At 42.9% G+C, this 27,233-nt stretch overlaps 1 protein-coding gene across 1 annotated transcript; it reads right to left on the reverse strand.

Annotated features, from left to right (window-relative positions):
* Positions 1-7,364: 7,364 nt before the first annotated feature.
* On the reverse strand, positions 7,365-9,815 carry LOC135503423 (uncharacterized). The gene is made up of 5 exons (XM_064796998.1): positions 9,323-9,815; positions 8,421-8,495; positions 8,079-8,186; positions 7,774-7,857; positions 7,365-7,606 (listed from the first exon to the last, which is right to left on the reverse strand). Exons 1-5 carry the CDS (start codon positions 9,801-9,803, stop codon positions 7,365-7,367), a joined length of 990 nt encoding a protein of 329 aa, XP_064653068.1. The 5' UTR covers positions 9,804-9,815.
* Positions 9,816-27,233: the final 17,418 nt, after the last annotated feature.

Raw genomic sequence — 27,233 nt, forward strand, 5'->3', positions numbered from 1 at the left:
CTGGAGGGTTCGATTCTAGCACCATAGGATACTAGGGCTTACGTATTATATGATTGTGCGAATCATTCTCCCGTCCTGATATCGGTGAGTGATAGTGTGTAATAACAACTAGCACATACCGACACTGGGGCGGGCGGTGATTAAAAGCATAGACCAATGGGCACTTAGATAGCGGAAAATATTACCAAAATAGATTTGTATCTGAAACACGACTATTTGTTATAGTTTCACAGTGGTTTTAAAACTTTGATCACAACATGAATACTGAAAATAGTCTTCGTCAGCTAGAGTAAAATTCCATTGATATGTTGGAAAAAATCGGCACATCCCGATGTTGACATTCAAAAAAGTCAGTTACTGCGAGTAATTCGATCTTCCGTCGTAGAAACATCTACATGCTGTTCATCCCAGGTACACCTGGCTGCTTGGTTGTAAAATCCTAGCACATGCTGTACCAAGGTCTGAACGGATGGAAGTGCCGCCACGACGCCAACTGCATGTACGTGTAGTCGGAAGTGCGTTTTCGACCAGGCCTGGTTCTGAATGCAGTTGCCATTGCCTACGCGCAGTGAGACCCTACGTCAAGAACCCACGGCTGCAATAACCGTTGCTGTTCACCTCCGGTACACTATGCTGCTTGGCTATCAATTCCTAGCACATTCTGTACCAAGGTCTGAACGGGCGGGCGTGCAACCGATCGATCGCGAGGCAATTCAGTGTAGCCTTCATGGTCACTTCTTGTTACAAGTTGTTACGAGGGCGAGTCCCCGTATGTTGAAACAATTTAAAAAATGGGTTTGACGACAGTTTCAAAGTAGAGTTTTGACGTAATCTAGGAGTCTTAGCCAGAAGACAGTGTTATAGATTCAGTTACAAATCACTGTCAACCATATAAATACACGCAGCTAATAGCGGCGTCCATAACCGTTGATGTTCATTCCCGGTACTCCCTGCTGCTTGGTTTGCAAATCCTAGCACATTTTGTACCAGGGTTTGAACGGGGCGGAAATGCTACCGATGCTGTCACCTAGCATTTTTCTTTGCTGAGCATCAGTTATATCCCAACCTTATCATCATCTGAGCAACATGCCCGCCCCTGTACCAAGGTCTGAACGGATGGAAGTGCCGCCACGACGCCAACTGCATGTACGTGTAGTCAGAAGTGCGTTTTCGACCAGGCCTGGTTCTGAATGCAGTTGCCATTGCCTACGCGCAGTGAGACCCTACGTCAAGAACCCACGGCTGCAATAACCGTTGCTGTTCACCTCCGGTACACTATGCTGCTTGGCTATCAATTCCTAGCACATTCTGTACCAGGGTCTGAACGGGCGGGCGTGCAACTGATCGATCGCGAGGCAATTCAGTGTATCCTTCATGGTCACTTCTTGTTACAAGTTGTTACGAGGGCGAGTCCCCGTATGTTGAAACAATTTAAAAAATGGGTTTGACGACAGTTTCAAAGTAGAGTTTTGACGTAATCTAGGAGTCTTAGCCAGAAGACAGTGTTATAGATTCAGTTACAAATCACGGTCAACCGTATAAATACACGCAGCTAATAGCGGCGTCCATAACCGTTGATGTTCATTCCCGGTACTCCCTGCTGCTTGGTTTGCAAATCCTAGCACATTTTGTACCAGGGTTTGAACGGGGCGGAAATGCTACCGATGCTGTCACCTAGCATTTTTCTTTGCTGAGCATCAGTTATATCCCAACCTTATCATCATCTGAGCAACATGCCCGCTTTTGTCATGACTGTCGTTGCAGCTTTTTTGATTGGCGCAACAGAACTGCCCTGAGGATGAGGTTGGTCACTGGTAATATATAAGATGATTAAATCCGGCACAATCGCAAGTTGTAGGCCATTGTAGATGAAGTTTACAATAAAGAAACTCAAGGAAATTTAATCATACATCATGATAAGTAAGAAACAAGTAACAATTAATTTATCATACATCTCTTCACGACCGTTTTTTTCCCCTTCCCGGTACACCTTGTTCCTTGGCACATGCTCTACCAGGGTCTGAACCGGCGGGAGTAACACCAAGACGCCACCTGTGGCTGCAACCGAGGCTGCAATAACCGTAACTGTTCCCCGATACAATTTGCTGCTTGGTTGTTGTTCTAGCACATGCTGTACCAGGGTCTGAACGGGTGAAACTACCATCCTACCAGGGTCTGAGCGGGCGGAGGTGCCATCAAGACGCCACCTGTGGCTGCAATAACCGTTACTGTTCAACACCGATACACTTGGCTGCTTGGTTGTCGATTCCTAGCACATGCTTTACCAGGGTCTGAACGGGTGGAACTACCATCCTACCAGGGTCTGAGCGGGTGGAGGTGCCATCAAGACGCCACCTGTGGCTGCAATAGCCGTTACTGTTCAACACCGGTACACTTTGCTGCTTGGTAGTCGATTCCTAGCACATGCTTTACCAGGGTCTGAACGGGTGGAACTACCATCCCACCAGGATCTGAGCTGGCGGAGGTGCCATGAAGACGCCACCTGTGGCTGCAATAACCGCTACTGTTCAACACCGGTACACTTTGCTGCTTGGTAGTCGATTTCTAGCACATGCTTTACCAGGGTCTGAACGGGTGGAACTACCATCCTACCAGAGTCTGAACGGGCGGAGGTGCCATTAAGTCCCCACCTGTGGCTGCAATAACCGTAACTGTTCCTCCCCGATACACTTTGCTGCTTGGTTGTCGATTCCTAGCACATGCTGTACCAGGGTCTGAACGGGTGAAACTACCATCCTACCAGGGTCTGAGCGGGCGGAGGTGCCATCAAGACGCCACCTGTGGCTGCAATAACCGTTACTGTTCAACCTCGGTACACTTTGCTGCTTGGTTGTCAATTCCTAGCACATGCTGTACCAGGGTGTGAACGGGCGGAAGTACCATCCTACCAGAGTCTGAACAGGTGGAGGTGCCAGCAAGTCCCCACCTATGGCTGCAATAACCGAAACTGTTTCTCCCCGATACACTTTGCTGCTAGGTTGTCAATCCTAGCACATGCTGTACCAGGGTCTGAACGGGCGGAACTACCATCCTACCAGAGTCTGAACGGGCGGGGGTGCCATTAAGTCCCCACCTGTGGCTGCAATAACGGTAACTGTTCCTCCCCGATACACTTTGCTGCTTGGTTGTCAATTCCTAGCACATGCTGTACCAGGGTCTGAACGGGTGAAACTACCATCCTACCAGGGTCTGAGCGGGCGGAGGTGCCATCAAGACGCCACCTGTGGCTGCAATAACCTTTACTGTTCAACACAGGTACACTTTGCTGCTTGGTTGTTGTTCCCTAGCACATGCTGTACCAGGGTCTGAACGGGTGGAACTACATTCAAGCCAGGGTCTGAGCGGGCGGAGGTGCCATTAAGTCCCCACCTGTGGCTGTAATAACCGTTACTGTTCAACCTCGGTACACTTTGCTGCTTGGTAGTCGATTCCTAGCATATGCTTTACCAGGGTCTGAACGGGTGGAACTACCATCCTACCAGGGTCTGAGCGGGCGGAGGTGCCATCAAGACGCAACCTGTGGCTACAATAACCGTTACTGTTCAACCTCGGTACACTTTGCTGCTTGGTTGTCAATTCCTAGCACATGCTGTACCAGGGTCTGAACGGGTGGAACTACCATCCTACCAGGGTCTGAGCGGGTGGAGGTGCCATCAAGACGCAACCTGTGGCTGCAATAACCGTAACTTACCTCCCCGATACACTTTGCTGCTTGGTTGTCGATTCGTAGCACATGCTGTACCAGGGTCTGAACGGGTGACACTACCATCCTACCAGGGTCTGAACGGCTGGAGGTGCCATCACGACGCCACCTGTGGCTGTAATAACCGTTACTGTTCCTCCCCGATACACTTTGCTGCTTGGTTGTCGATTCCTAGCACATGCTGTACCAGGGTCTGAACGGGTGGAACTACCATCCTACCAGGGTCTGAACGGGTGGAGGTGCCATCACGACGCCACCTGTGGCTGTAATAACCGTTACTGTTCCTCCCCGATACACTTTGCTGCTTGGTTGTCGATTCCTAGCACATGCTGTACCAGGGTCTGAACGGGTGGAACTACCATCCTACCAGGGTCTGAACGGGTGGAGGTGCCATCACGACGCCACCTGTGGCTGTAATAACCGTTACTGTTCCTCCCCGATACACTTTGCTGCTTGGTTGTCGATTCCTAGCACATGCTGTACCAGGGTTTGAACGGGCGAAACTACCATCCTACCTGGGTCTGAGCGGATCGAAGTTTCATCCAGACGCCAACTATGCCTTCACCAGTGGCGACAGTTTAGGGTAAGACATGAATTTGGAACTAATATGGCATGATTCTTTTGTCATGACCACACTCTAATAATGACAGCCAGTTTTGCTTAACACACATTTACCTCATACATCAACATTCGTTATGCCATAACCGAGCCATCAGCCCTACATACTATTTGTTATCAGTATTAAGAAGTGGAATGTGTTCTGCAGAAGGGCCATATCTTCTTATTTCCTGCTGGCACACACAATGCAAAACAAGACAGCACGGTCCGAAAAAACGTTATACGAGTCATGTCAACAAAAGATTTATTCACAGAAATGTTAAACCAGTTCTTTGAGTTTGTGATAAACCTTGGAAGTCTTTTTCAATTGCCAGCAAATCCCTGGAGGTGCAACTCAGGACTCTTATTTTTAGGAGTGCAGTGTATAGAGCATGGTCAGTTTATAGAGTTATCGATGGTAACTGACGAATGAGCTATTCGTTTGGCGCGTGCCATCGGTTGTAGTTCCGACGCCAACATCCTCAACTACAGGCGTTGTTGCCGTGATACTAGTATTTCCGGCTATGACATCACCCCCAGTAACACTTCCAGCGGATTCATTTCTTGTTGGAGTCATTCCCTTCGCCTCGGAGGGGGCTTGAAGTACGGGGGCGCTACTGTCGCCATTACGTACGGATGCAGTGATCGTTGAATTAGCTTCAGAAAAAAAAGGATATATTGAGTGGATAAAAGAAATTTAAGAGTGAATAAGATATCAATCTATGGCAATAAGATTTAGTGACTAATAGGCCCTCTTTGTTCCTAATATCATCCTAAATTTTGCTTCAGGCTGGATGGTCTTAGACTCATTGTAGAAATTATAAAAACGATGGGTCAAAATATGCAGTGTCCAACCTCTTCTACCGTGCACCAACAGATGGAAATATCATTTCAGGCTACAAAGCGTTCTGCACCAAATTTTCCGAATAAGCACAAAATACCAGGGGCCGGTTGCACAAAAGAAAAAAATAGTTAAAAATCACTGTTAGTTTATCTTGGCGTTAACTTAACTCCAAAAAGTTAATTTGGGTTGCAAGAAAGAAAATTATTTAAAAGTAGCGTTAAGTTAACGCTAACTTTAACTGACCTCCTAACCCCAAGATAAATCCCTATTTTGGAGTTAGTTGAAACAAAATGGTGGACAATCAGGCCCTGTTTGTGGCTTTCCAGCCATTTTTTCAACCTCCACGGCATTTTAGAGAAAGAATCAACCACTTGGAGTTCTTCAATGACAAAAAACTTTTTAAAAGATACCGTTTTTGCAGAGAAACCATTGTTTTGATAGTTGATATGCTCAGGGAGGACATTGAAAGTGCGACCAACAGAAGCCATGCAATTTCGCCTGAGGTGCAAGTCTTGATTGCTCTCCGTTATTTTGCATCTGGAGCTTTCTTTGAAGTTATTGGGGACACTTTCGGTGTAGACAAAGCTAGTGTAAGTCGTGTGGTGCACAGGGTGGCTGGCCTGTTAGATGCTGCACGGGACGATTTATATTGTGTGGCCCCAGTCGGTGGAGGAGAGGCGTCGAATTCAAGCTGGATTCTATGGGATCTCACATTTTCCCAAAGTATTGGGATGCATCGACGGCACGCACATCAGAATAATATGCCCCAGTGAGCCACGTCCTGATGCTGATCACATCCCAGAACCAGCCAATGCTGCTGAGAATGACCAGGAGATGCGAGATGACCAGATAGGCCTACATGCTCCTGATCCTGCACATGCACCTGCACTGCCCATGCCTGCAGATCGCGAAGGCGAAGCCATGGAAGAAGCAGAACAACCCGCGCAAGTTCCTCCAGCTCCAGCCTACGAAGCATCTTTTGTAAACAGGAAGGGATATCACTCCATCAACGTGCAAGCAGTGGTTGACGATAAGGGTAATTACTTTTATAATTATACCTGAAAACATGCTAAATACTAGGGCCAATATCCATGATATCACAACAAGCGCCACATCCTCGACATCATGACATGCACCATGACTGACATGCCTTTTTTGGTAAACGAACGTTGACCAATTCCATGATTGCCTGACCAACAAAACATATGGAATGCCATTTATGCAAAAATTATCTCTTGTACACTGTTGCTCATAAAGATAGAATACGCATAGTTTTTGTATTTTTTCATCGTTAATTGCATAGAAACTTGTTGATGCTGAAATATGTTGAATATAATAAAATACGGAGTGGTCGTGTAATAATGATCAATAGCCCTCCTAACTAAAATGATACATTTCCTTTTCAGGAAAATTCACCAATGTAGTTGCACGTTGGCCAGGGGCAACCCATTATGCCTTTATTTGGAGGAACAGTGACCTTAAAGAGCACCTGGAACTGACAAACCCCAGAGGTGAAGATGGACTGTTGCTAGGAGATAGTGGATACCCTTGTATGCCGTATCTCATCGTCCCGTACGGAGCACCCACAACAGAAGCCCAGCAGAGATTGAACACTTCGTTATGTGCCACAAGAGTGAGGATAGAACATGCCTTTGGAGTGTTAAAGAGGAGGTTCCATGTTCTCCATGGGGAGATTCGTATGCAGCCAGACCGTGTAGTTAAGATCATCTCTGCCTGTTTTGTCCTGCATAATATTGCAAAGATGAGAGGAGAACGTGACCCCCGGCCAGAAGACGACGACAGTGATGACGAAGAAGATGATGAAGATGATGATGAGGAGTATGCTGGCCCAAACTCTGGCAGTGTTTACAGGGACTACCTCGCCAATCGCTACTTTGCTTAATTGACTGTGATCCACTGCAACCTGAGTGAGGGGAAATATCAAAACAGTGGAAGCTACAGCCAGTGAATTTTCCAATTTCAAACTTAAAAACTATAACTTATGTATTGCATAATCAACACTCGCGTAAGAAATATACCATAACATTTTCATCATGTCACTGACACTGTAGCTTCTAATTTTGATACATTCCCTTTGTGTTTTAAATAACTTGATATTTACTATATATTTACTATTTAATATATTTAATATCTAAAAAATTCAAATCCTATAAACATAGATACTATTTACACATAAATTTACAGTTCAATGCCCGACAGACCCAAGAACTCCTTTTCCTTCAGCAGAGCAATCTCCAGCTGTAGCTTTTCTATTCGAAGGCCAGCCTCTTTCTGAAGAACTTCCTGAGTACGTGTTGTGGCATTCTGCGTAACAAGAGTTGCCTCAAGGACCTCAAGCTGCATGTTAAATACATCCTGCTGAGTCTTCTGTCGGCACATGGCGTCTGTCAGCAGACCCTTCGCATGTGCTTTCCTGGCACCTAGGAGAGAATGAAACAAATTATGACGGGTTAAATGGATCACAAAGCACTTCAATTTTGTCACTTTGTGAACGGCCAGAGCTCATTTTAGCACATTTGATTGATTCATGTAGGGACTGCTTAAAATCAAGAAAGGCTTTCGCCATTCTAGAGTCCCAACTACTCACCAGTGACTTTGCACAGTTTGGCCTTCTTTTTGGCTGGAGATTTTGGGGCAGTCATTGCAGTGGCTGTCATCGTCTGTTGAGAATCTAGAATAAAAATGACAGTTCGGCCTATATGATGATAAATATCAAATCACGAAAGGTCACAAAATGTTTTGCAACCAAAACTCTGGCAAATATAGATTCAAATATCCAAAATGCAAATGCCTTGATATATGAGGTGTGGGCCAGGCTATCAGCATCGATACAGTATTAGACCCCGGGCCTGATAGCCTACTGAAAGACCGAACCTGTATCTAATAGCATACCAAGAATTATTGTGGCTCCCTCTATGTGTGTTTCGTGTGGTTGACGATCAAAGGTTGCCACAACCACTGCATCTGAGCAGTCGACATCAACATCTGCAGCTTGATTTACTGAAAAATTAAATGAAATTATCATAAAAAATAATTTTACTATTTCTAAATTAAAGACGCATGATGTCTAACCGGGTCACTACAGTCGCTTTCTGTTTCTCAGTAGGCCTACTTGTATTTCTTCCATTGTATACCGGTACCAATGTAATGTATCATAGTCTAAGAAATACTCGGCTCTTAATTGACATGGGCATATTTATCATCGAGCTTCCAGCACCTTTAAATTAAACTTACCAGGAGTCCAACCAGCCAGATCAGGTAATGTAGCAGGGAGGGAGACTGCTGCTGTAGCCTTTATAGGTGTGGTTACTGAAAATATTAACAAATGAAAGTTTTAAAGTTTAAAGGGAATGAATCACATAAATTGGCGGGAAAAATCAATAAATTCTAATTAAATCCATTGAAAATCCAAATTTCTATGATATTCCATTAAAACAGGGTGATGTCAGCTTAACAATAGGCCTAATGTGTACAATTGCGATCATTTTGTTAATTCTTTGAGGTAATTCACATGCATCATGATGCATGACTTATTGAATAAATTAAAAGTATTAACAAAATATTTATATTGGAACTTATTTCTGTTTCACCCTGTATAGTACTATTTGCAAACTTTGCGTTCCATACACTTACTGGGCATGCTCAGTGCGTTTAGAAATATGGAGTCGGGAAATTTGCAAGCGCGTATTTGGAGCAGCGAATAACCACATTTTCTGTACTTTTGTGCAGTTGAACTACCTTATCTGCTGATGAATTTGATTTATAGAGCTATGAAGTCAACTACTATGGTACTATTTCTAAGTGACGGTCATGAAAAGCTGTACTTTCGGCCGCTTGAAAAATTCATGCATGCACTGTCATGTCAGCATGTACACATGGTCGCTATACACACAGGAAGTCCAACAGAAATGGCTGGCAGAGTGCCAATATCGATGCAGGCACCAGACGACATACTTTGAACTTAGCCAGGGTAGGGCCGAGTTGAGCTTAATTCCACCAATATTTTTGAAGATTGACATCAGGCTATGAAATCTAGACCTATGTAAGGCTTAGGCCTATGTTCAGAAATATATGCTGGTAGAAGTAGATAGCGTTTTATGGCCTAATTAGGCTAAATCGGAGCCTGGTGTACCTACCTGCAGACTCAAATCCACCAGTGATGCCTCTGAATGCTGCGTCTTTTTCGAATGTTTCTATTATTCTCTGCAGTGTAGGGTCGGCCTGTGGCATCTTTCCCCCTCCGCCAGTCCCTCTCTGGTGTTTTTGCTGCAGGGAATGGATCTCTTTCGCCTTTGAAAGCTGCTGGTTCCATTTTTCCCTGCAGTTATCCCCGGTCCTTGTGGCCACTCCCAAGGAACTAACCATTAGGGCAATTTCATCCCATTTGTTTTTTTTCATTTTGTTTGTCACATCTGACGAAAACTTGGATCGCAAGATCCCAAGTTCATTTATGACAACATCGGCTAAAACTTCGGCTTCTGAGTGTGAAAAATTTGGTTTTCTCTCCCTTTTTGTCTTTTGAGATGAATGATTCTCTATGGAGGCAGCCATCTTGCATGTCTTGCTTTCAATATGAGGACCAAATGCATTATGGGAAATGTCCCTAGCAACTAACATTGATTTACTTAAAAGTAGTGTTAGTTAACATTGGGCCTAACATTGATTTGTGAAACTCAATTTTAGCGTTATGTTAGCTAACGCTAAGTTAGGGACTTTAACATAAAAAGATAAACTAACATACTTTTATCACCATAACTTTTGTGCAACCGGCCCCAGATCTATAAACGGAACAAATTTCGTTTAATCGCACAAAAAAAGAATCAGAGGTTTTATTGGCGCGTTTTTTATTTCGCCAGAAATTTTATCGGCTTTGCCAATTATAGAAATCACATGTCATGATTTTTATTTTCGGCAATCTCATTTATTCGCAAGGTCCGCAAAAATTAAACTGACGGTTTTCTTATAAGAGGTCACTGCCGGTGTGACTGATTCATTTAAATTCTTAGTCTCTGCATTGGATATAATGTATATTATGTAGTCCTGGCGATTAAGTACTTTATTATGTACTAAACAATTTAAAGGACGGGTGACATTCGAAAAACACCCCATGGTGGTCTTGAATTTCAAAATTTCCGCCATAGCAGTACCCCTTGACTGTTTTTTTACAATAACTTTTGTTCTAGAGACGATGATTTAAATGACCACTGGGATTATTATTGCAGTATGTTTGTTCTTCTGTTGGTTCATCAGTAAACTATTTTTCTGAACGTGTTGACGCTTTTCAAATTTTGTTTCAGTTCTTAGCTGGTAGAAAACGCGTTATTCGTTATTTTCAGTACGCGCAAGTCCTGGCGCGAAATACCTTTCCCGCCACGTGATCCCCGCTATTAAGACGCAACGTCATTTCCATTTATCGTCGAAGTTGCGGGGTCATCAAGCGCCATCAGCGTGACGTCGGAAAATTGATACCAGCACCATGACGTCAAGGGGTAGCTCCGGGAAACGCCTTACTAGTGCATCGTTCACGTGGAAAGAGTCGATGCGTGGAGAGCCAAGTCGTGTCAAATCGGAGTCAACGTCGGAAATGCGGAATAATTCGGCTTACTGTATTTAGCGCAATATTACGGTAGTATGTAAACACTGAAACGTTTCAAAAGAAACAGGTCAAACGAAACGAGTCAAAAATAAGATATGGCATAAAAATGAATATTACTGAATAATTATACTCATGATCTGTTATAATGATTACAATAATTATGTTTGCGTACTTAGATAATCTGGATCGATTTTTAAGGGAAATTGAATTTGGTAAATTGTTTGCAAGACGGCGACCCACCTTGGCATTCCACATTTTCAGCGCAATAAGTAAATCGGCCTCGTCCCCGTGCCAATCTCCAAAAGAAGAGTTAATATTCAAAATATTATCTCTGCCCGAATTGGCTTCCATGTTGGCGAATCACTGTACATTATGCATTGCGATCGCGCAGTGTAATTGAACTGACAATGGCCGCGGCCACAGATTCGTACTCACTGTGGGGACGAAATAACAAAAGGTTATGGCGTTTAAAATTAAACAATTACAATTGAAATGTTTGAATGAACCACCCTTGTCATGTCTTAAAGTTTCGCATCAATATATGCCTTGAACATCTTGTAATAATGAAATGAGTGGATCCAGCACATTCGGCAATAATGGCGGCCAATTAGGTCAGGGAAATGCCAGATGAAATGCGGAATAACATGATTAATGCTATGACCTCTGATCTGCTGATGCTCCGTGTCTGAGTGCTACATTCGAAAGAGTTCAAGGCAAAATTGGACATAAAGTATACGATAGCGCTAAATATTGGGGCAGGGTACGAGGTTACGTGGGGAAATACCGGTTTATTTAAATTGTGAAAGAGCTGAACGGACTGTGGTAAATCTATTTATAATTAATCGCTTTCTGTTTGAATTTCTGTGGCTTTTATGCGGTAAAAATACAAAACAGAGCCTTGAGAAACGACACATCCAAATAGTGCATTTTCAATTTCACGTTTTGACCATTTATTTGACGCGTTTCGTTTGACCTGTTTCTTTTGAAACGTTTCAGTGTTTACATACTACCCAATATTACGCCTATTTAGCGCAATATTACGCCTCGGGATCAATCATTATTTTCTGACACTAAAAAATACAATGGAACAAGGGTAGATGTCAGTTATTGTATCATCTCATAGATGGCGCGCCTATTGATCTACTATTATATACTAGTAGTAGTACATGGTGTGGTGGCGGTGACCTATAAGCTTGAATATCATGTCTGTTTTGCTTTGGGATAATAAAGATTACCTTAAAGAGACAATATAGGCAGCAAGATAAAGTTACACAAAGTCGCCAAAAGGGTTCTCTCACATCTCACGCTTGTGTAAGGAATATATTTAGTGCTGAATCGGACATGGCCCAGCGCCCTCACTGTGCAAAAGTCGCCTGAAGATGGCCAAATTAGCACCTCTGCTCCTGCCTAGGCCTATAGTCCCCCTTTAATAAGCTCCAGGGGAGTAGGCATTTACTAATGGATTGGCCTTGGTGAGAAGAGGGTGTGGTGAGCGGAGAAGGCCAGTGATGGTATTGATCATGGGCTAGTAACCGCACCAGGCATAGGGCCTTTAGGCTAGCAGAATACATAGGACCGGACACTTTTTTTCAGGGGACATTTTCTACTTCTACACCCGGTCGGCCTGTGGCATTGCAGTGGCAATGGCTGCTGACCAGTTTGCATGCAACCATGCAACACATTACACTAGGCCTACATTGTACATCATCATGATCATGTATAGCGTCTTCCCACTGGCACTGTACCGCGGGCATGGCGATTTAGCGGATCCTGCGGATTCTGCGGAACCTGCGGAATCTGGGCTGAATCAGCATAAAAACAGCTCGAGAATATCGATATTATGATAAATTATCCTTATAATAAATATTTGTAATATTCCATAACTGTTAAATTGTCTAAACCGCTAAGATTATCAAGCATTTCGGAAAAACCCCAACATGCATGAAAAAAATGTCTGCATTCTATTATCGGACGATTTCCACATTGGTCTCGTTAGGGAGTTTTTCCCAAATGTACGCGATGATGACGTGCCCCATTAACAGGACGTAACATCTATTTTAAAATGCGTTTCCAAAGTGAATGCATGAGGACAACCCATTTGTGTCGTATATCACTGGAAAGGCCCGATGCCCCTGATTCTGCAGGATGTTAAATCGGGTATTTTATTTCTTTAAATAAATCATAAGCGTCGCATTTGCTCCTAGCTCTGTTCACCATCCCAAATGGCAATATTGCCAATTGGGCCGGACAATCACGAAAAACCCCAAATATTATACATTTTTTCCTGAATAATTCTTACAGTGACCATTCTCCCATGAAAGACAGTTGCTTACGCTACACAAAAATCAAAAAAAAATCGAGGGTCAACCATTGAACTTTTGAGATATGTTGAATTTTGCATAAATCAGCGAAAAACGCACCAACTGGCACTGGACGGCATTTCAAGATGGGGCCGACGCACATCCCAAGTTCAGTGTACACATACGTCGGCAACAACAGTATAAATGCGTAGTTTCTTGTTAGCCGCCTGTTGAGTAGCGCTCTAGGTTTCAGAAACTCCAAAAAAACATGTCTTTGCCAAAACAACTGCTGAATCAACACTGACATACTGTAAGGACCGAGAAATCAATGATTTTAGGAACTACGGGGGCGCGCATGAATAAAAAAAAACCTCCCTAATGAGAACATTGACCGTGATCTATAACCCAGGCCGAGTTGGTAATAGGCCGAGTCACACGTCATTTTCGCTCATTCGTTAATTTGTTAATATCGTGCAGAATACAATAGGGATGATGGACACTTTTTCCAGGGGACATTTTAAACTTCTACACTGGCCTGGTTGACACGTCTCTCTTTATTTCACAACATCGCAAAATTGTGCACGAGCAACATACGATTGCCTTGATGATCCATCATTAAGATATTCAAGTCACATGATGACTGATGATGTCCAGGACTCCCAGATGACAAATCAGTTTAAACAGAGAATTTCCCACTCTCATGATAATAAATAAAGATTTTTCTAAAACGTCCACCGGAGTCAATCATCCCACTCTTGATGACCAAACAGCCAGCAAGATCATGCGATGACAGGTGACAAGCCCGAGATCCTGGCAACGATCCTTAAAACACCCAAGTCCCAGGAGGCGAAACGACTAATATTTGGGTAGAGTGACTCTCAGACACTCTCTTGATTTTAGCTTGATTACATTACATCACGGCAGCGGCCACCTTCAGTGCCACCACGTGGGGCCTAATGGTATTAGGCTAAGTTTGGGGGCGAAAATAGTGGGGGCGAAAACGTCAGGGAGCGAAACGACCGGATACCAATCCGCTGCAGACCAGATTCCGCAGAATCCGCAGAATCCGCAGGATCCGCTAAATCGCCATGCCCCTGTACCGCCGGGCTGGAACACACGCCGACATGCATGACATGCTGCCATGCGAGTGACTGAACTCATTGACATTGATGGAACAGAGCACGAAAGTGTGTCTTTCACGGAAGAAAATCGCCTATCAAACCTATCCAATCATTCCGGGGATGACACATATCAGGTTTATCAGGTCAAAATCTACTTACACCACTGAATGCAGACAATCAACACTATTACGTTAACGTACGATAAACCACCCTGTGTACTGTACAGTTCGGGACGGGTGCCGGTTGGCTGGTCGGGGAACTAAGTCTACCTACCACCCTGCCATCTTACGACGATTATGGAACCAAGGTAAACACAAACTCACACTCGCGAAAGTCGTCGACCTCACAGTACCCGTACTTCAGTTTTTTGTTATACTACAATCAAGATGTACAGACCGGGGGAGCTGGCGATACGTACCCATAAGTCTTTGCGGTAGTTTCGCGCGTACCGGATATAACCTATCAAGCTTTTCTCCTTCAGAGAAATACTGCGTTGCGCTCAACTGCCAATTATGCATTAGTCTGGTGGACACGAGGTTGGCCTTAAACTTGCTTGAAATCGAAAATTTGGACAACACACGTGTACTACAGCGCAAACGGCAGCATTCTGACATAGAAACATGTGGTCTGATTCTATTTTTACTTGTCACTAAGTGATCACGCGTCCAACCTCGTATGCAGGGTAATGTGGCTTTCTCATTGGTCGAACGTTAATTTTGTTCACAGCCTTTTAAGGCACTTGAGCGCAACGCAGTATTTCTCTGAAGGAGAAAAGCTTGATGGGTTATATCCGGTACGCGCGAGACTACCGCAAAGACTTATGGGTACGTACCGCCAGCTCCCCCGGTCTGTACATCTTGATTGTAGTATTGGATTAGTAGTGTTAGTATACATCGAAAATATCGGAGCTACAGGTCCGTCCTCGAACGTTTATCCATGGTAAATCATCATGTGTGGGTAAATGTATTAAACCAAATAATGAACACTCCCTAAGCGGAAGTAGTTGATCTCGTGCCCTATGTCCAATTACATGCATTTCATCGTGTTTCTCAATAGGCAGAGAAATAGGTACCACATTTTGGGTTTTCCCCCCATTCATTGCGCTAAGCGTAATGATTGCGCTAAATACAGTAAGCCGAATAATTCAGTCAGATTTTGAATATTTCCTTTTTTGTGCAATTTGTTAATGGGAACTACTTATGTAGAATAGGAGGTGACTGGGCAGCCGATAGCTGGGTAATATTGCCCTTAATAATGCCAATGGTCCTTTATACTTCTAACCCCATGTTCTAGGGAACGGCCAATCAAAATAATGGTATCGTCAGATGTCCGCAATTTTGGATTTCAAGATGGCGGATGGAAAGTGGTACCATTTTAGATGTGCCCAATACTTTGTAGTAAAAAAACAGATTTTGAAATCGATTTGACATCAACTGTAAGGCTCCCGCATTACTAGTATTCAAAAGTGGGTTACAGTGAAAGTGTTGGAGAAATGAGGATGGAGTATATGCTTTGGATTGGACTATACTTACGGACGTTGTCATTCCTGTTCGAGGCGGCTGAAGAGAAAAGAGCGTCATCAAAATTTGGTTAAACTGTAAAAACTCATGATCAAAATTGTAATAAATAATGAAATAATGGGAAAGCACGTGAGCTAATCGAAATGGGCACCAATCGGAACATTTTTCATATTGTAAACAATTTTCCATGGCGAAGTGCCTCACAACCAGCGAGGTTCGATCATATGCCAACTTCTGCTCGCTGTCAAATACAAGATTGCCACAGATATGTCTACCGTAGTGAAGCTGAAAGGGTGGATGTCGTCCTGGGTGCCGACAAATGGTACCAAGGTTCGAGATCGACTGGACAATAAGCACCCTGGGTGCCATTACACTAGACAAACAGCACCCAGCTTCTTTTGCCTGGCTTACGGATCTTAGGGACGAGGACGTTTCTTGCAATCGCGTTTTATCTCGCGCCGTGGTACTTGCGGCCTTAGCAGTGCGCGAAAAGAAAGAACAGATAAACAGAAAAAAACGCGTTTAGGCCTATAGGTCTTTGAAAGCACATTTCGGATGATTTATTCAGAAAAGGAATGTAGGGGGGATATATTCAGAGAATGAAAAAAATTGTGTGATGACAAAATGAATGGATTTGCTGCATATTTTTCTTGACATTCAGTCGATATGCAAAATGATGGTTATCGTGAAACGTGACCTCCGTGAGCGTGGGGCCAACCTCGGTTGTAGGTATAGAAAAAGTGTAGAAGAAGAAGCTGGGTGCTGTTTGTCTAGTGTAATGGCACCCAGGGTGCCTATTGTCCAGTCGATCTCGAACCTGGGCACCATTTGTCGGCACTCAGGACGACATCCACCCTTTCAGCCGTGGTGTAGGCCTATATCATTGCAAGCAAATTCTGACATCGAACCCAAAGGGGTCAATCTATCCAATAATACCACAATCATCTGCCGAAATTATGGCGATGGCAGCAGATTTTACCCACTTTACACTCCTTTTGAGGACAGTGAGTCAGGGCCGTGGTCGGCAAGTCGGCTAGAACAAAACTTCCTGTATTTGCATCCGGTTACGCATGCGCATTGATAAGTAACCAATGTCTAACCGTAGTTCCTAAAAAATCATTGATTTCTTGGTCCTCAGTGTATGCCAGTGTTGATTTAGCAATTGTTTTGGTGAAGGCATGTTATTGGGAGTTTCTGAAACCTGGAGAACTGCTCAATAGGCTGATAACAAGAAACTACACATTTTACTGCTCTGTTGCCGACGTATGTGTAAACAGATCGTGGGATGTGCGTCGGGCTTGTGTTGAAATGCGTGCCGACAGTTGTCAAAAATGCATTGAAACTGTGTGTCTTATAAAAATGTCTGGTATATTGCTAACGTTGCGCGATATTGTATCGCCACTTCTGCGTTATATCGCCATTTCAAGTCATGACGTTAATTCCTATTAAAAGGTGGCGATATGCATTTAACGCACAATGATCTCACGACGTGGCAATACACAGAATATCGCGCAACGTTAGCTACAATAACACAAAACATTCGACTTGATGACATCAACCACAGAAAATACAACTCGTTCTCCTTCACGTTCGTGCATCGATATCGTAACTTCTCTATCACTCACTTACCCGCTGTGTAGATAATGGTAGAGATTACGGTCACACCCACGAGGACAATAAATGTGATGGCGATCGAGACGCCGATGTTGGCGTTGCTGTCTTTGGAATCCTCATCATCCGATTTATCGCTATAGTCGGACACCTCGTGCGAACCCAATTCCGAGGCAACAGACTTGACTGACTTTCGTGATTGAATCTTCCGTTTTGTACCTCCGATTCGAGTTAAACCTGGAAATATACAGATGGATATCTTTGTTTACAAATTGTCGTCATTCTGACGTCATGCAAAACTTATTGCGCGTACACGCATACGCATACACATACACATTAGAGGATGGTGTATTAAGGTAACAATAAGGTAACAATATCAGTGATAACGTCGCAAGATCGTTCGAGGAGTTTTTGCGCCTATCTCCTGACTTACAGGATATTCAAGAATAAAACCTGAATACGATTTTGATGACAGGAATAGTTAAGCATCATCGGTTCAGGGCCGTATTTAGAGGGGAGGGGGGCAGGGGGGCAGCTGCCCCCCCTGTGCAATAAATGTTGAAAAAAAAATTTTCAGACAGTAATAAAAAGACAAACTAATCTTAGCCATAGCTTTACCAGCATGATAGCAGCATATGGATAGCAGATGTTATCAACTCAGGTGCAACCCTTATAATCTGACCAGTCGAGTGCCCTGACCCTAGTCTTCTATGGTTAAACACAATGATGCAACATTAGGTAAAGACTAGCTGTGAAAAACTATGAAAATTAACATTAGCTGTCCAAATGTGGTATTTTCGTAAAATACTTCATAAAAGTGGTCCTTTTTTAGAGTAAAAATACTATTGATTCACACTTCCAAATGCCAGGAAAATGCCATTTCAGACCTTTTATTTTCAAATTTTTCTGGGGGAGGGCCACCAGACCCCCCCCGTTCGGATGCGCCTGCGGCGCATGCAGATCACCTTCGGCGATCTATCCCACTGCCCCCCCTGGACAAAAAAGTTAAATACGGCCCTGCGGTTATGCATCATTATGATATCGAGAGAAATATCAACAGGAGACCAGTTTATCGCATCTTTTTTTGAAAGGAACCGTTGTTTCCATTGAATTTAGTCTCTAATCAGGACACCTCTTTATTAAGAACAACACTTACCGGTCCCGAGGGTGTCCTTCATAGAATGGTTCTATTTCATATCTATTCATACTTACTAAGTACTGTCTTAGTTGTGCTACTTTGCTTGACCTTGATACTACGTCCCTGGCCGGCACTCGCCGAAGACCCAGCCTGTGTTTCCTGTGGGAAGTCATCCGTCGACTCCGTCGCCGCGCTGGCATCCTTCGATGGCCCCTCTTGTTCAGCGTTTACCTCATGCAAGTTGCCATCGATCGCCTCACCGTCTTTTGCATCACCGGTACTGTCGGGGGTCCCGTTCTCTGCAGCTTGAGTATCTTGTTGAAGGCTACACTGAGAAAACTCCGGCAGCGGGTCCGTAACATTTTCCGCAGCCGGTTTTGGCGCCTGGTCGTTCTTTATATCGTCCTTTGCACCCTCCTTTTTGCGGTTGGTGTCTACTTCGTCGACAAACCCGAAGTTGACCTGTAATTTTTCAAAGATAATAATAAGTTCTTCTCCGATTAACAAGACGGGTGTATATCTTTTATAAGGATGTCAAAAACACGCCGCGTGCACTTCTGAAAAAGACATTGTAATAAAATTGGACTGAAATTTCATTCTCGTCAAAAAAGTTGTTTCTGCGCTTTGTCCAACGTGCCATCCAGCCGTGTGAAATCTTGATGTCATTAATTATATTCGCGCAAAGTGATAGTTTTGGTTACAAAAAGAGACAACTGACCTAAAACGTTCTTGGTAATTGGCTTTTGTACAGTGGCTCCTGCAATGACGGAACGTCGGCTTCATGGCTGGTCAATGCCTGGTTATCCGACTGGACAACCTCAAATTACATGTAGCGGCTTTTCGGACCAAAGGACGTTTTCTCTCTCGAAGAAGATTCTGAAGACCCTTTATTAACATCGAAAAGTCGAAAACCCCGTTTTTTTAAAAAGCTCATTCAGATTTTATTTCTAAGAGTGTACCAGGATAGAATGGCAATCTTCAAACATGCCAAAAGCTCCTACGTCACTGAATAACATTGAAGAGACAATGAAATACAATTATCTTACCTTGGGCTCGAGATCGCCATTTTCCTTTCCTCCTTCCACTGTCATCGTCTGTTTCAATTTAAATGATTCCCTTCAAAGATGTGCTGAGTCACAGTCACGGGGAACGGATCCCTTTATATCATCATCTATAATATTACAAAATGCGTGAAATTATATCGAAGAAAAATAACGAGCCAGTTACTATGACAATATTCGTTCACATGATAAGTTAAGCATTTAGGTTACGTCATAGTAAGTGTTGTGGTCTTCTAGATAGTAGTGAGGTTTCGCAACCGCCCGGTTAGGCCCTTCGACGACGTTTATCTATTGTTCAGGTAAACTCACACAATAGATAAACGTCGTCGTAGGGCCTAAACGGGTGGTTGCGAAACCTCACTAGTGTTATAATATAAAAAATGTGTTAACATGATTTTGGTCTAACATATATTTAAAATCGAAGGTGGTTCATCCACCCGCCTAATGAAGTTCATGAAGAATCTTTAAACTTGAACCACCACGTCAGGAGAGATATATGGCAACTTTAAGGTTTTGTTTACATACGAAAGCTATCAAAGTGAAGACAGGAGGCTGGTTTTCTGACACAGATAATCAAGGCCAATATAGTGAAATTGATCATAGAAATTTATCTGCACCACCTATTGCACTGCTTTGAACTATAAAGACTTGATAATTTAAAGGCCTACGCCGTTCGTTAAGAAATGGAATTTGTTATTGAATTTGAAAATTTCCTTTTGCGTAAATACGTAACCAAATAGGCCTATAAATTTCAGCATTGCCGTTGTAGAAACAGTATACAAACACTGCAAGCACCAAAATTCGCATGCTGTATGATAATAATGCACGATTGAGACGTAGGCACCCCCCCCCCGAGACCGCTGACGTATATTCTATACGGAGATGTACGTGACACCGGAGACTTGTAAGGTACTGGCTGTGAACTGCATATAGCCTTTACATAATAATACCCAAGGCAGGGAATGAGATTCTGAGAATGTCACACTGAAATGTGACTCTAATTGCTGGGCTGATATGGACGGTACATGCATATCATCCAATGTGCGTACATATATACGCATATATGTAATTTATCGTGTCAGAAGGCAACTAGATATAAACTGTTTTTACACAACCCCTTGTCTCTTTCTCAAAAACAGCGTATTATCTCTGCCAGTATTGGCTTCCATTGCACGTGTATTACATGTATAATGTACACAAATGTACGCTGCAAGAATGCTCGAACAGAATGCCGTAAACGTGGCGATTTACTAAAAGAACTAATAGGGGGCGCTACCTTTGACACCGCCTAGATCCGAAAAACGATAAAAACTACGCTCGATTCGCCCGACTTGGGATCTATATCCCAAGTCGAGAGGGCTCATACCATGTGAATGAGATTTTTTTGGCCACATCATGATCTGGCCCCCGGTCCTTAAGATAGCCAAATAGATTTACATCGGAGATTTATTGCCAGAAGTGTACCCCATTACATATATTTTTTTCACTGTGAGGCCCAGAACACGAACCAAGGAAACTAGCACTCGTTGAACTCGTTAAACAAGGTCAAACCTCGCACCGCGGTTTGGACATCATGTTGATGCAAACGGCTTACTGGACTTTGCGCAATATTTCACCAAAAAAGTATTCTACGCAACGGTCCCTTGGTGACTTTTCCAATTCATAATACACAGCCTGTCCATCCTAGATCGTGGTTACATGGGGAGTAATCGTTGTAAAATTAGGCCAAACGCAAAGACAGTTATGATGCGAACAAGCCGTGTAAGTCATTATCAGCATTTTTTTCATTGAACATTTGCGGGTACAGCGTCACAGGGAGCAGCATTGAACGGTAAACAGGTTCACATCATATTCAGACAATGGCCATACAGGAAACGATTCGTATCAACAAAACTATGGGCTGTATCGTCTGTTTCATGTTTTTTTGCATTACGCCCCCTGGTGCCAAACAAAGAATAATTTTGAAACGAAATTTGGTGTGAATTTGTAAACAAAGTTTTAAGTCCAGACCTCAAGCGGTTACGGGTACACACTACATTTATTATCAAATTGCTAATGCATTAAAAAGTTGAATTGGTCAAGTTTAGCGCCCCATATATTTTTCCCAGACATGCCGATGAAAGTCAATTTCCGGCAGATAATACAGCCCGGGGTTAGATCTTCAAACCATAGAAATTTTGTTGTGGGCTGACCGTGATATTTACCAGGTTGGGGGTCTGAAGTTTTGGGGGTCATTTTCGACCATTTGTGACCGGTGAATCGACTTTTCAGCCAACGAGGGGTTAATTTGGCCATGGACAACAAAACTTAGGCTCCTAAACTGAAACGTCGTCATCGTTTTCTTCTAATGGAAAGGAAATTCATGATTTTGATTTTTAAAAACACGTATTCATAATGGAAAACACATCCATACTGGTGACTGACATCATGTATCGAACTTGACGTACCGCGGTAAAACATAATGGTCGCTCCCCCATTTCGCTCGTTTCGTTTCGTTGCGCAAAGTCCAGTAAGCCGATGCAAACAGTATGTGAAACACGTTAGTCCACCAGCGGGGCTCGCTGGTGGACCATTTCGTCTCCACTGGCTGGTGAGATCTAGGGGGCGCCTTTTCCATCATCACCACAACCGTGATCAGCAGATATTCTAATCGCAAAAGTTGTGTCGAATTCAAGATTTCCATTTCAATGAATATTCGCGAAATCCCTAAAATCAGACGAGTACAAGTTTTGAGTACAAAGTGTAGATTCGATCAAAACAATCTGATCAACGTCATTCTTCACTTTGAGAGGTCAAAACTAAACATTGTATCTTCTTTATAGACAGTCTGTTCCATATTTTTATCTTGAGACTTGTCGAAAAAAAGGTCTTTAATTATTGCTGTCGCGCCGGGCACTCCAAAATAGTGAAGGGTCTAAAAAGATACTACACATGGTCGAACTATGTCGTGTGTACACTTGTAGAAATAGGAATTTGATTGATTTATAACTTTGCTGTTATGATTATCAACGACGACATTATCTAATAAACATTGTATCCTCCATATATTGATTGCCCTATCGATCCCGGAACTGTTATACCCCTTGTCAACCTTTCGGTACAATAAAACTATATGCCTCAGATACTGTTTAAAACAATCGTTCCCATCTTCAGTCATGATTCATTGGCATACTTTATTCTCGGTTTCAAACGACCAGTCTCTTAGCGATTATAGCACTGCATAGCCACATCATGTCTTCAAGCGCGAATTTTGTCTGGATTGGCTAGTTCAGCAATGAATTGACAGATTCTGGTAGTCTGACTAATCACTAGTGATCGACACCATTTCTTCAATGAGCAGCAAAGCTGAGGCCTATGCTCCTGATTGGCCTGAGTGCTATTATGACCGCCTCATTGTTGAAAAGGGGATGGATAAACTACACTCTGAACTGGTCGTTTAAAACCGAGAATAAAGTATATACATATATGGACTTCTAACCTATGGATTAATGTAAAACTGAGATAAATGTTGTCTCGGTGATGGTTGCATCATGCACAACCTCCAAGATATCTTTTTTTGTTCTTAACAAGAATTAACGGACAACATGAGAACCAGGTGACATTGCATATTAGGCAGTTTGAAAAGCGGTTTTCCTCTCAGAACCACCAAAGTTAGAGTTTCTGAGAGGGAAATCTTGGTTGCGTACCCTAATGCCGCTCAATTGATCGGTGTAGTCTCTTTTACACATTAAGAGGTCAGTCCCCAAGAGTGTACAGAAAACATGACTGACAGGTAACACAGCCCAATTCTATGTTCCTTTAGCTACTAGAATTGTACATTTCCAATGGTGGTCATTACTAAGAGGTGGTTATCAATCTTTTCAGAGACTTTCAGAGAATTTTTGACCAATCGGGCTTAGTATAGGACCTATATTGGTATATTTGACCTTCCTATATTGATAGTGGGTGGAATTACCAAGTTTACAAGGACTGGCTTTATGTGTAAAACAGAGTATCTACGTATATTTTTATGTCGAAGTTATCCTATTTATAGGTGGCTTATATTGGTAAAGAGGCGTCTTCAACTATTAACACAATACGAATGGTCCGAATATCAAGGAAATTATGTTGTCATTATGCTGCTCGACGCCATGAGGTTGGCGAAGGACGCAACAAAGACGTTATTAAATAAATTCTCGGGGAAAAGAAAAAAGAAAATCGCTTTCATGTGATTCGCATGTTAACACGGGTTGAGGGGCCCAAACTTGGCTCCATACAGCATTATTTCAAGCTGCCTTTATGTAGGCTCGCTGGATGGATGTTGTAGCCCGCGATGCAGAGAGCGCAGGAGTTGCAAGAGGGGTAATGAAAGAGGCGGCTCAGGACCGTGGTGCCTGGAGGGATGTGGTGGCATAGTTGACATAGAAATGTCAAGTTGCTGGCGTGAGTGAGTGAGTGTATATAGTAAACTGTAGGAGAAGAGTGGTTCATCTGTGATGTTTGTAAAAACACAACCCAAAACTGTGGTTCTAAAAAGGAAAAATATTGATCAAGGTAATTAATGCTCTCTGGCTGTAACGTTTTCCTCAACACATCGATTTGGGATAAAGAATGTTTTATAAAATGCCAATGAATGTCTCTCCCTGTGCCACACAATGGTGTGTTATGCCTTGCCATCACAACATGAGTTAAACCGCACATTTTCCTTGCCATCATCACATCATGAGTGATAATACACCTTTTCCTTGCCATGATCGGAACATGAGTTATACTGCACATCTTTCTTGCCATCAGAATATGAGTTATGCTGCTCCTTTTCCTTGCAATCACGTCATGACTGAGTTATATACGAAAACCTTTCCTTGCAAGAAAGGATTATGAAACACCGACATTTACTTGTTCCTATTAATTCTTTCTATTGCAATGACACTATTTATACTCTGACAATCAGGAAGCCTCAGAAAATGAATACATTATGAATACATGAATACATCATGTAGTATCGCACCTATTCCATTATTTCATTCCGGGGAAAAAATCAGAGAATAACCCCCGAAGCTCCGATCTAAAACGTTTGCATCCTAAAATGTAGATATAGAAATTCATACTAAAATTTATACCGTCAAACCTCTTAGCAATGTGAAACGCCAATGTCTTCTGAAGCGCCACTAATTCACTAATTTTCCCAACGTCTATAAAACGGAGGTAAAGGTACACTCGGAATGGGATGCTGGAAATGGTATAGGTCAAGCAAACAAGAATCATCATCTTTGTGACCGACGATTCCTTGTCGCAGGTTGGTTTTTCAGACAGCTTCATCGCTTGCCGGCGTTTTCCAGCTTCCTGCACTGCAAGGACGGTTCCAACACTAAACATTGTAAGAGCGACAATTGGGACATAGGTCACGTAGACAGCTCTAGACTGTTGATACACGTATTTCCAATTATTGTGTCCATACGGACAAATAGAGTATTTGATACTTGGAGCATAGTGTCGAAGAATTTCGATAAGCGCCCACGAGATAGATACTGTGTAGATCACACCCGTTAGAAACCACGCTTTCTTCATCGTGCAAAATAATCTCGCTTTCAGCGGCCATCTTACTGCCACAAAGCGGTCGATCGACATCACGACAAGAAGCAAGGGCGATATACCGCCACTGAATGTGAGGCCAACAAAGTAGAAAATGCATATTTCTCGCCTGTTGCTTGATTGGACAATATGCCTGCGTAATAATTCTAAAATAAACGAAAAAATTACATCAAAAAATATAAACAACGTGTCTCCCAGCGATACACAGCGCATGTAAAAACAAGTCGTTGAAGTGTTGTACTTTTCATTTGTCATCAATCTGTAGCTTAGATAGTTTCCAACTAGGCCGACGATAGCAAGCAACGGAGGTATCACGAACTGAAAGATATACTTTAGACTTCGCAAAATATCAATCAAACTTCTATGTGCAGTATCATAGTCAATGGCTGCGGTCGAATGATTATTCGGGATCATCGTCATCGTCACTTATGTAACATTTTGATGAAAACCACTAAAAGCAACAACATTTTAACAAGCATCCTGAGTTTCAGCATTCTTTCACTCCTATAACGTCACATGCAGAGCTTGACGCCCCCGTAGTGATGTATAATTTGATAACAGTGCAGTTCAATCGCAGTATACGGACGCATGTCTTCTCCTCCGTCGACAGGATAACAATCAATGAAAAATCATGTTTGAGTTACGTTGCTAACAATATTCATGAAACTCCAAAAATCGGTGACTTGCGACGCTCTGATTGAATGGACACGTTTTTCCCGACCACTACAAAAACACGTCTGAAGGGAACCCCTTTCACCAGGGGTTTGAAATATTGAGAGGTGCTGTGTATTAAAACCACTGGTTATATGAGGATGCTAAAAACGGCCACGAGCCGAGTGCGCATTTCTGGTCATACAAGTGATGTATTGGAGTGACAGAACATGAGAACTTTGGAACGTGGTGATGGTGGTTTTGGTGGATGTGTTGGTGGTGGGAGATGGGGTTATCCATGCATTATGTTTATCTTAACTCTTCTACTGTGTTAAAAACAAAGTCATTATTGTGTGAGCCTATATTAATCCTCTAGCCCAGGGTCTCTGCTGGACAGTGACTTTGGAGCTGTATCTGTCGCAAATCATCAAAGGGTTACATCCTCAAAGGGAAAAAACTTCAGTCAAAATTAAAACAATAGGTACTAAATTGTCATCAAGTGTTTCAAGTTCTCTTATTTTTCAGTCAATTAAAAATTTCATAGAACTATTTGTCTACAGTCGGACATTCCTGTTCTCAAAAGCATCCCCGCAGAAGATTTTTGAACCTCTTCTCTTTCTTTTGCAGGCAGGTAGAATTCCGAAGATACTTACAATGAACGGCTTATCTGTGGGTCATCAAGGCAAAGACAATGCCGACCCCATGAAGCGCGCTTCATGGAGGTCGGACGGGCTAAAGTCAGCAAAGGCAAATATATACGCAATGTGTTGTTGCGGTAAATGATATTGGCGGACGCAGTTCCCCGGCGAGTTTTAATTGGATCAAGCTGTGACAGGAACACAGTACTACTTTTGTGTATACTTCGAACAAAGGTCATTTTTCCAGGCGTCTACGATGATTTTATTTTCTTTCTCAGAACAGGACCTTTATTCCTCCTCGATCATTTCGAACTTTTTCCTACGATGCCCATTCTGAACCATCAAAGGTACGTGGCCTCTCCTCGTGCTATACATGGTGTAACGGAGTCGTCCGGGTCAGGGTAATGGATCCAAAACTTGAGGGTCAAGATGTTGATACTCTTCTTGGTGTGAACAGCTTGCCTAACATAAGTCCTACCCATGAACAGGGTGAATGTTGGATGTCCAAAGTACTTAATATGACCAGCTGACTTCAGATATCTTTATGGCACCCCTGAAACATTTCAGGGGAATTCAAAAAGCTGCTCATAGATCAGATCTCTATACATTGTACTCTCCGACTGACACTAAATCATACTCCTGGTTGAGAGGCGTAACTGCTTTGTAAAAGTGTCTGGTTCAAGGACACTGATGAATCAGTTTGTGGTTCTATACCGGGCGTCAAACCCACGACCTTCTAATCGGGAACGAGCCAGGGATCCTCACCATTACTCGAATAATCAACCACAAACATAGTATTTGAACGCTGCACGATAGTTTTAATCATCGACTGGAAATGAA

This window comes from Lineus longissimus, chromosome 19 (genome assembly GCF_910592395.1).
Source record: "Lineus longissimus chromosome 19, tnLinLong1.2, whole genome shotgun sequence".
Taxonomy (NCBI): domain Eukaryota; kingdom Metazoa; phylum Nemertea; class Pilidiophora; order Heteronemertea; family Lineidae; genus Lineus; species Lineus longissimus.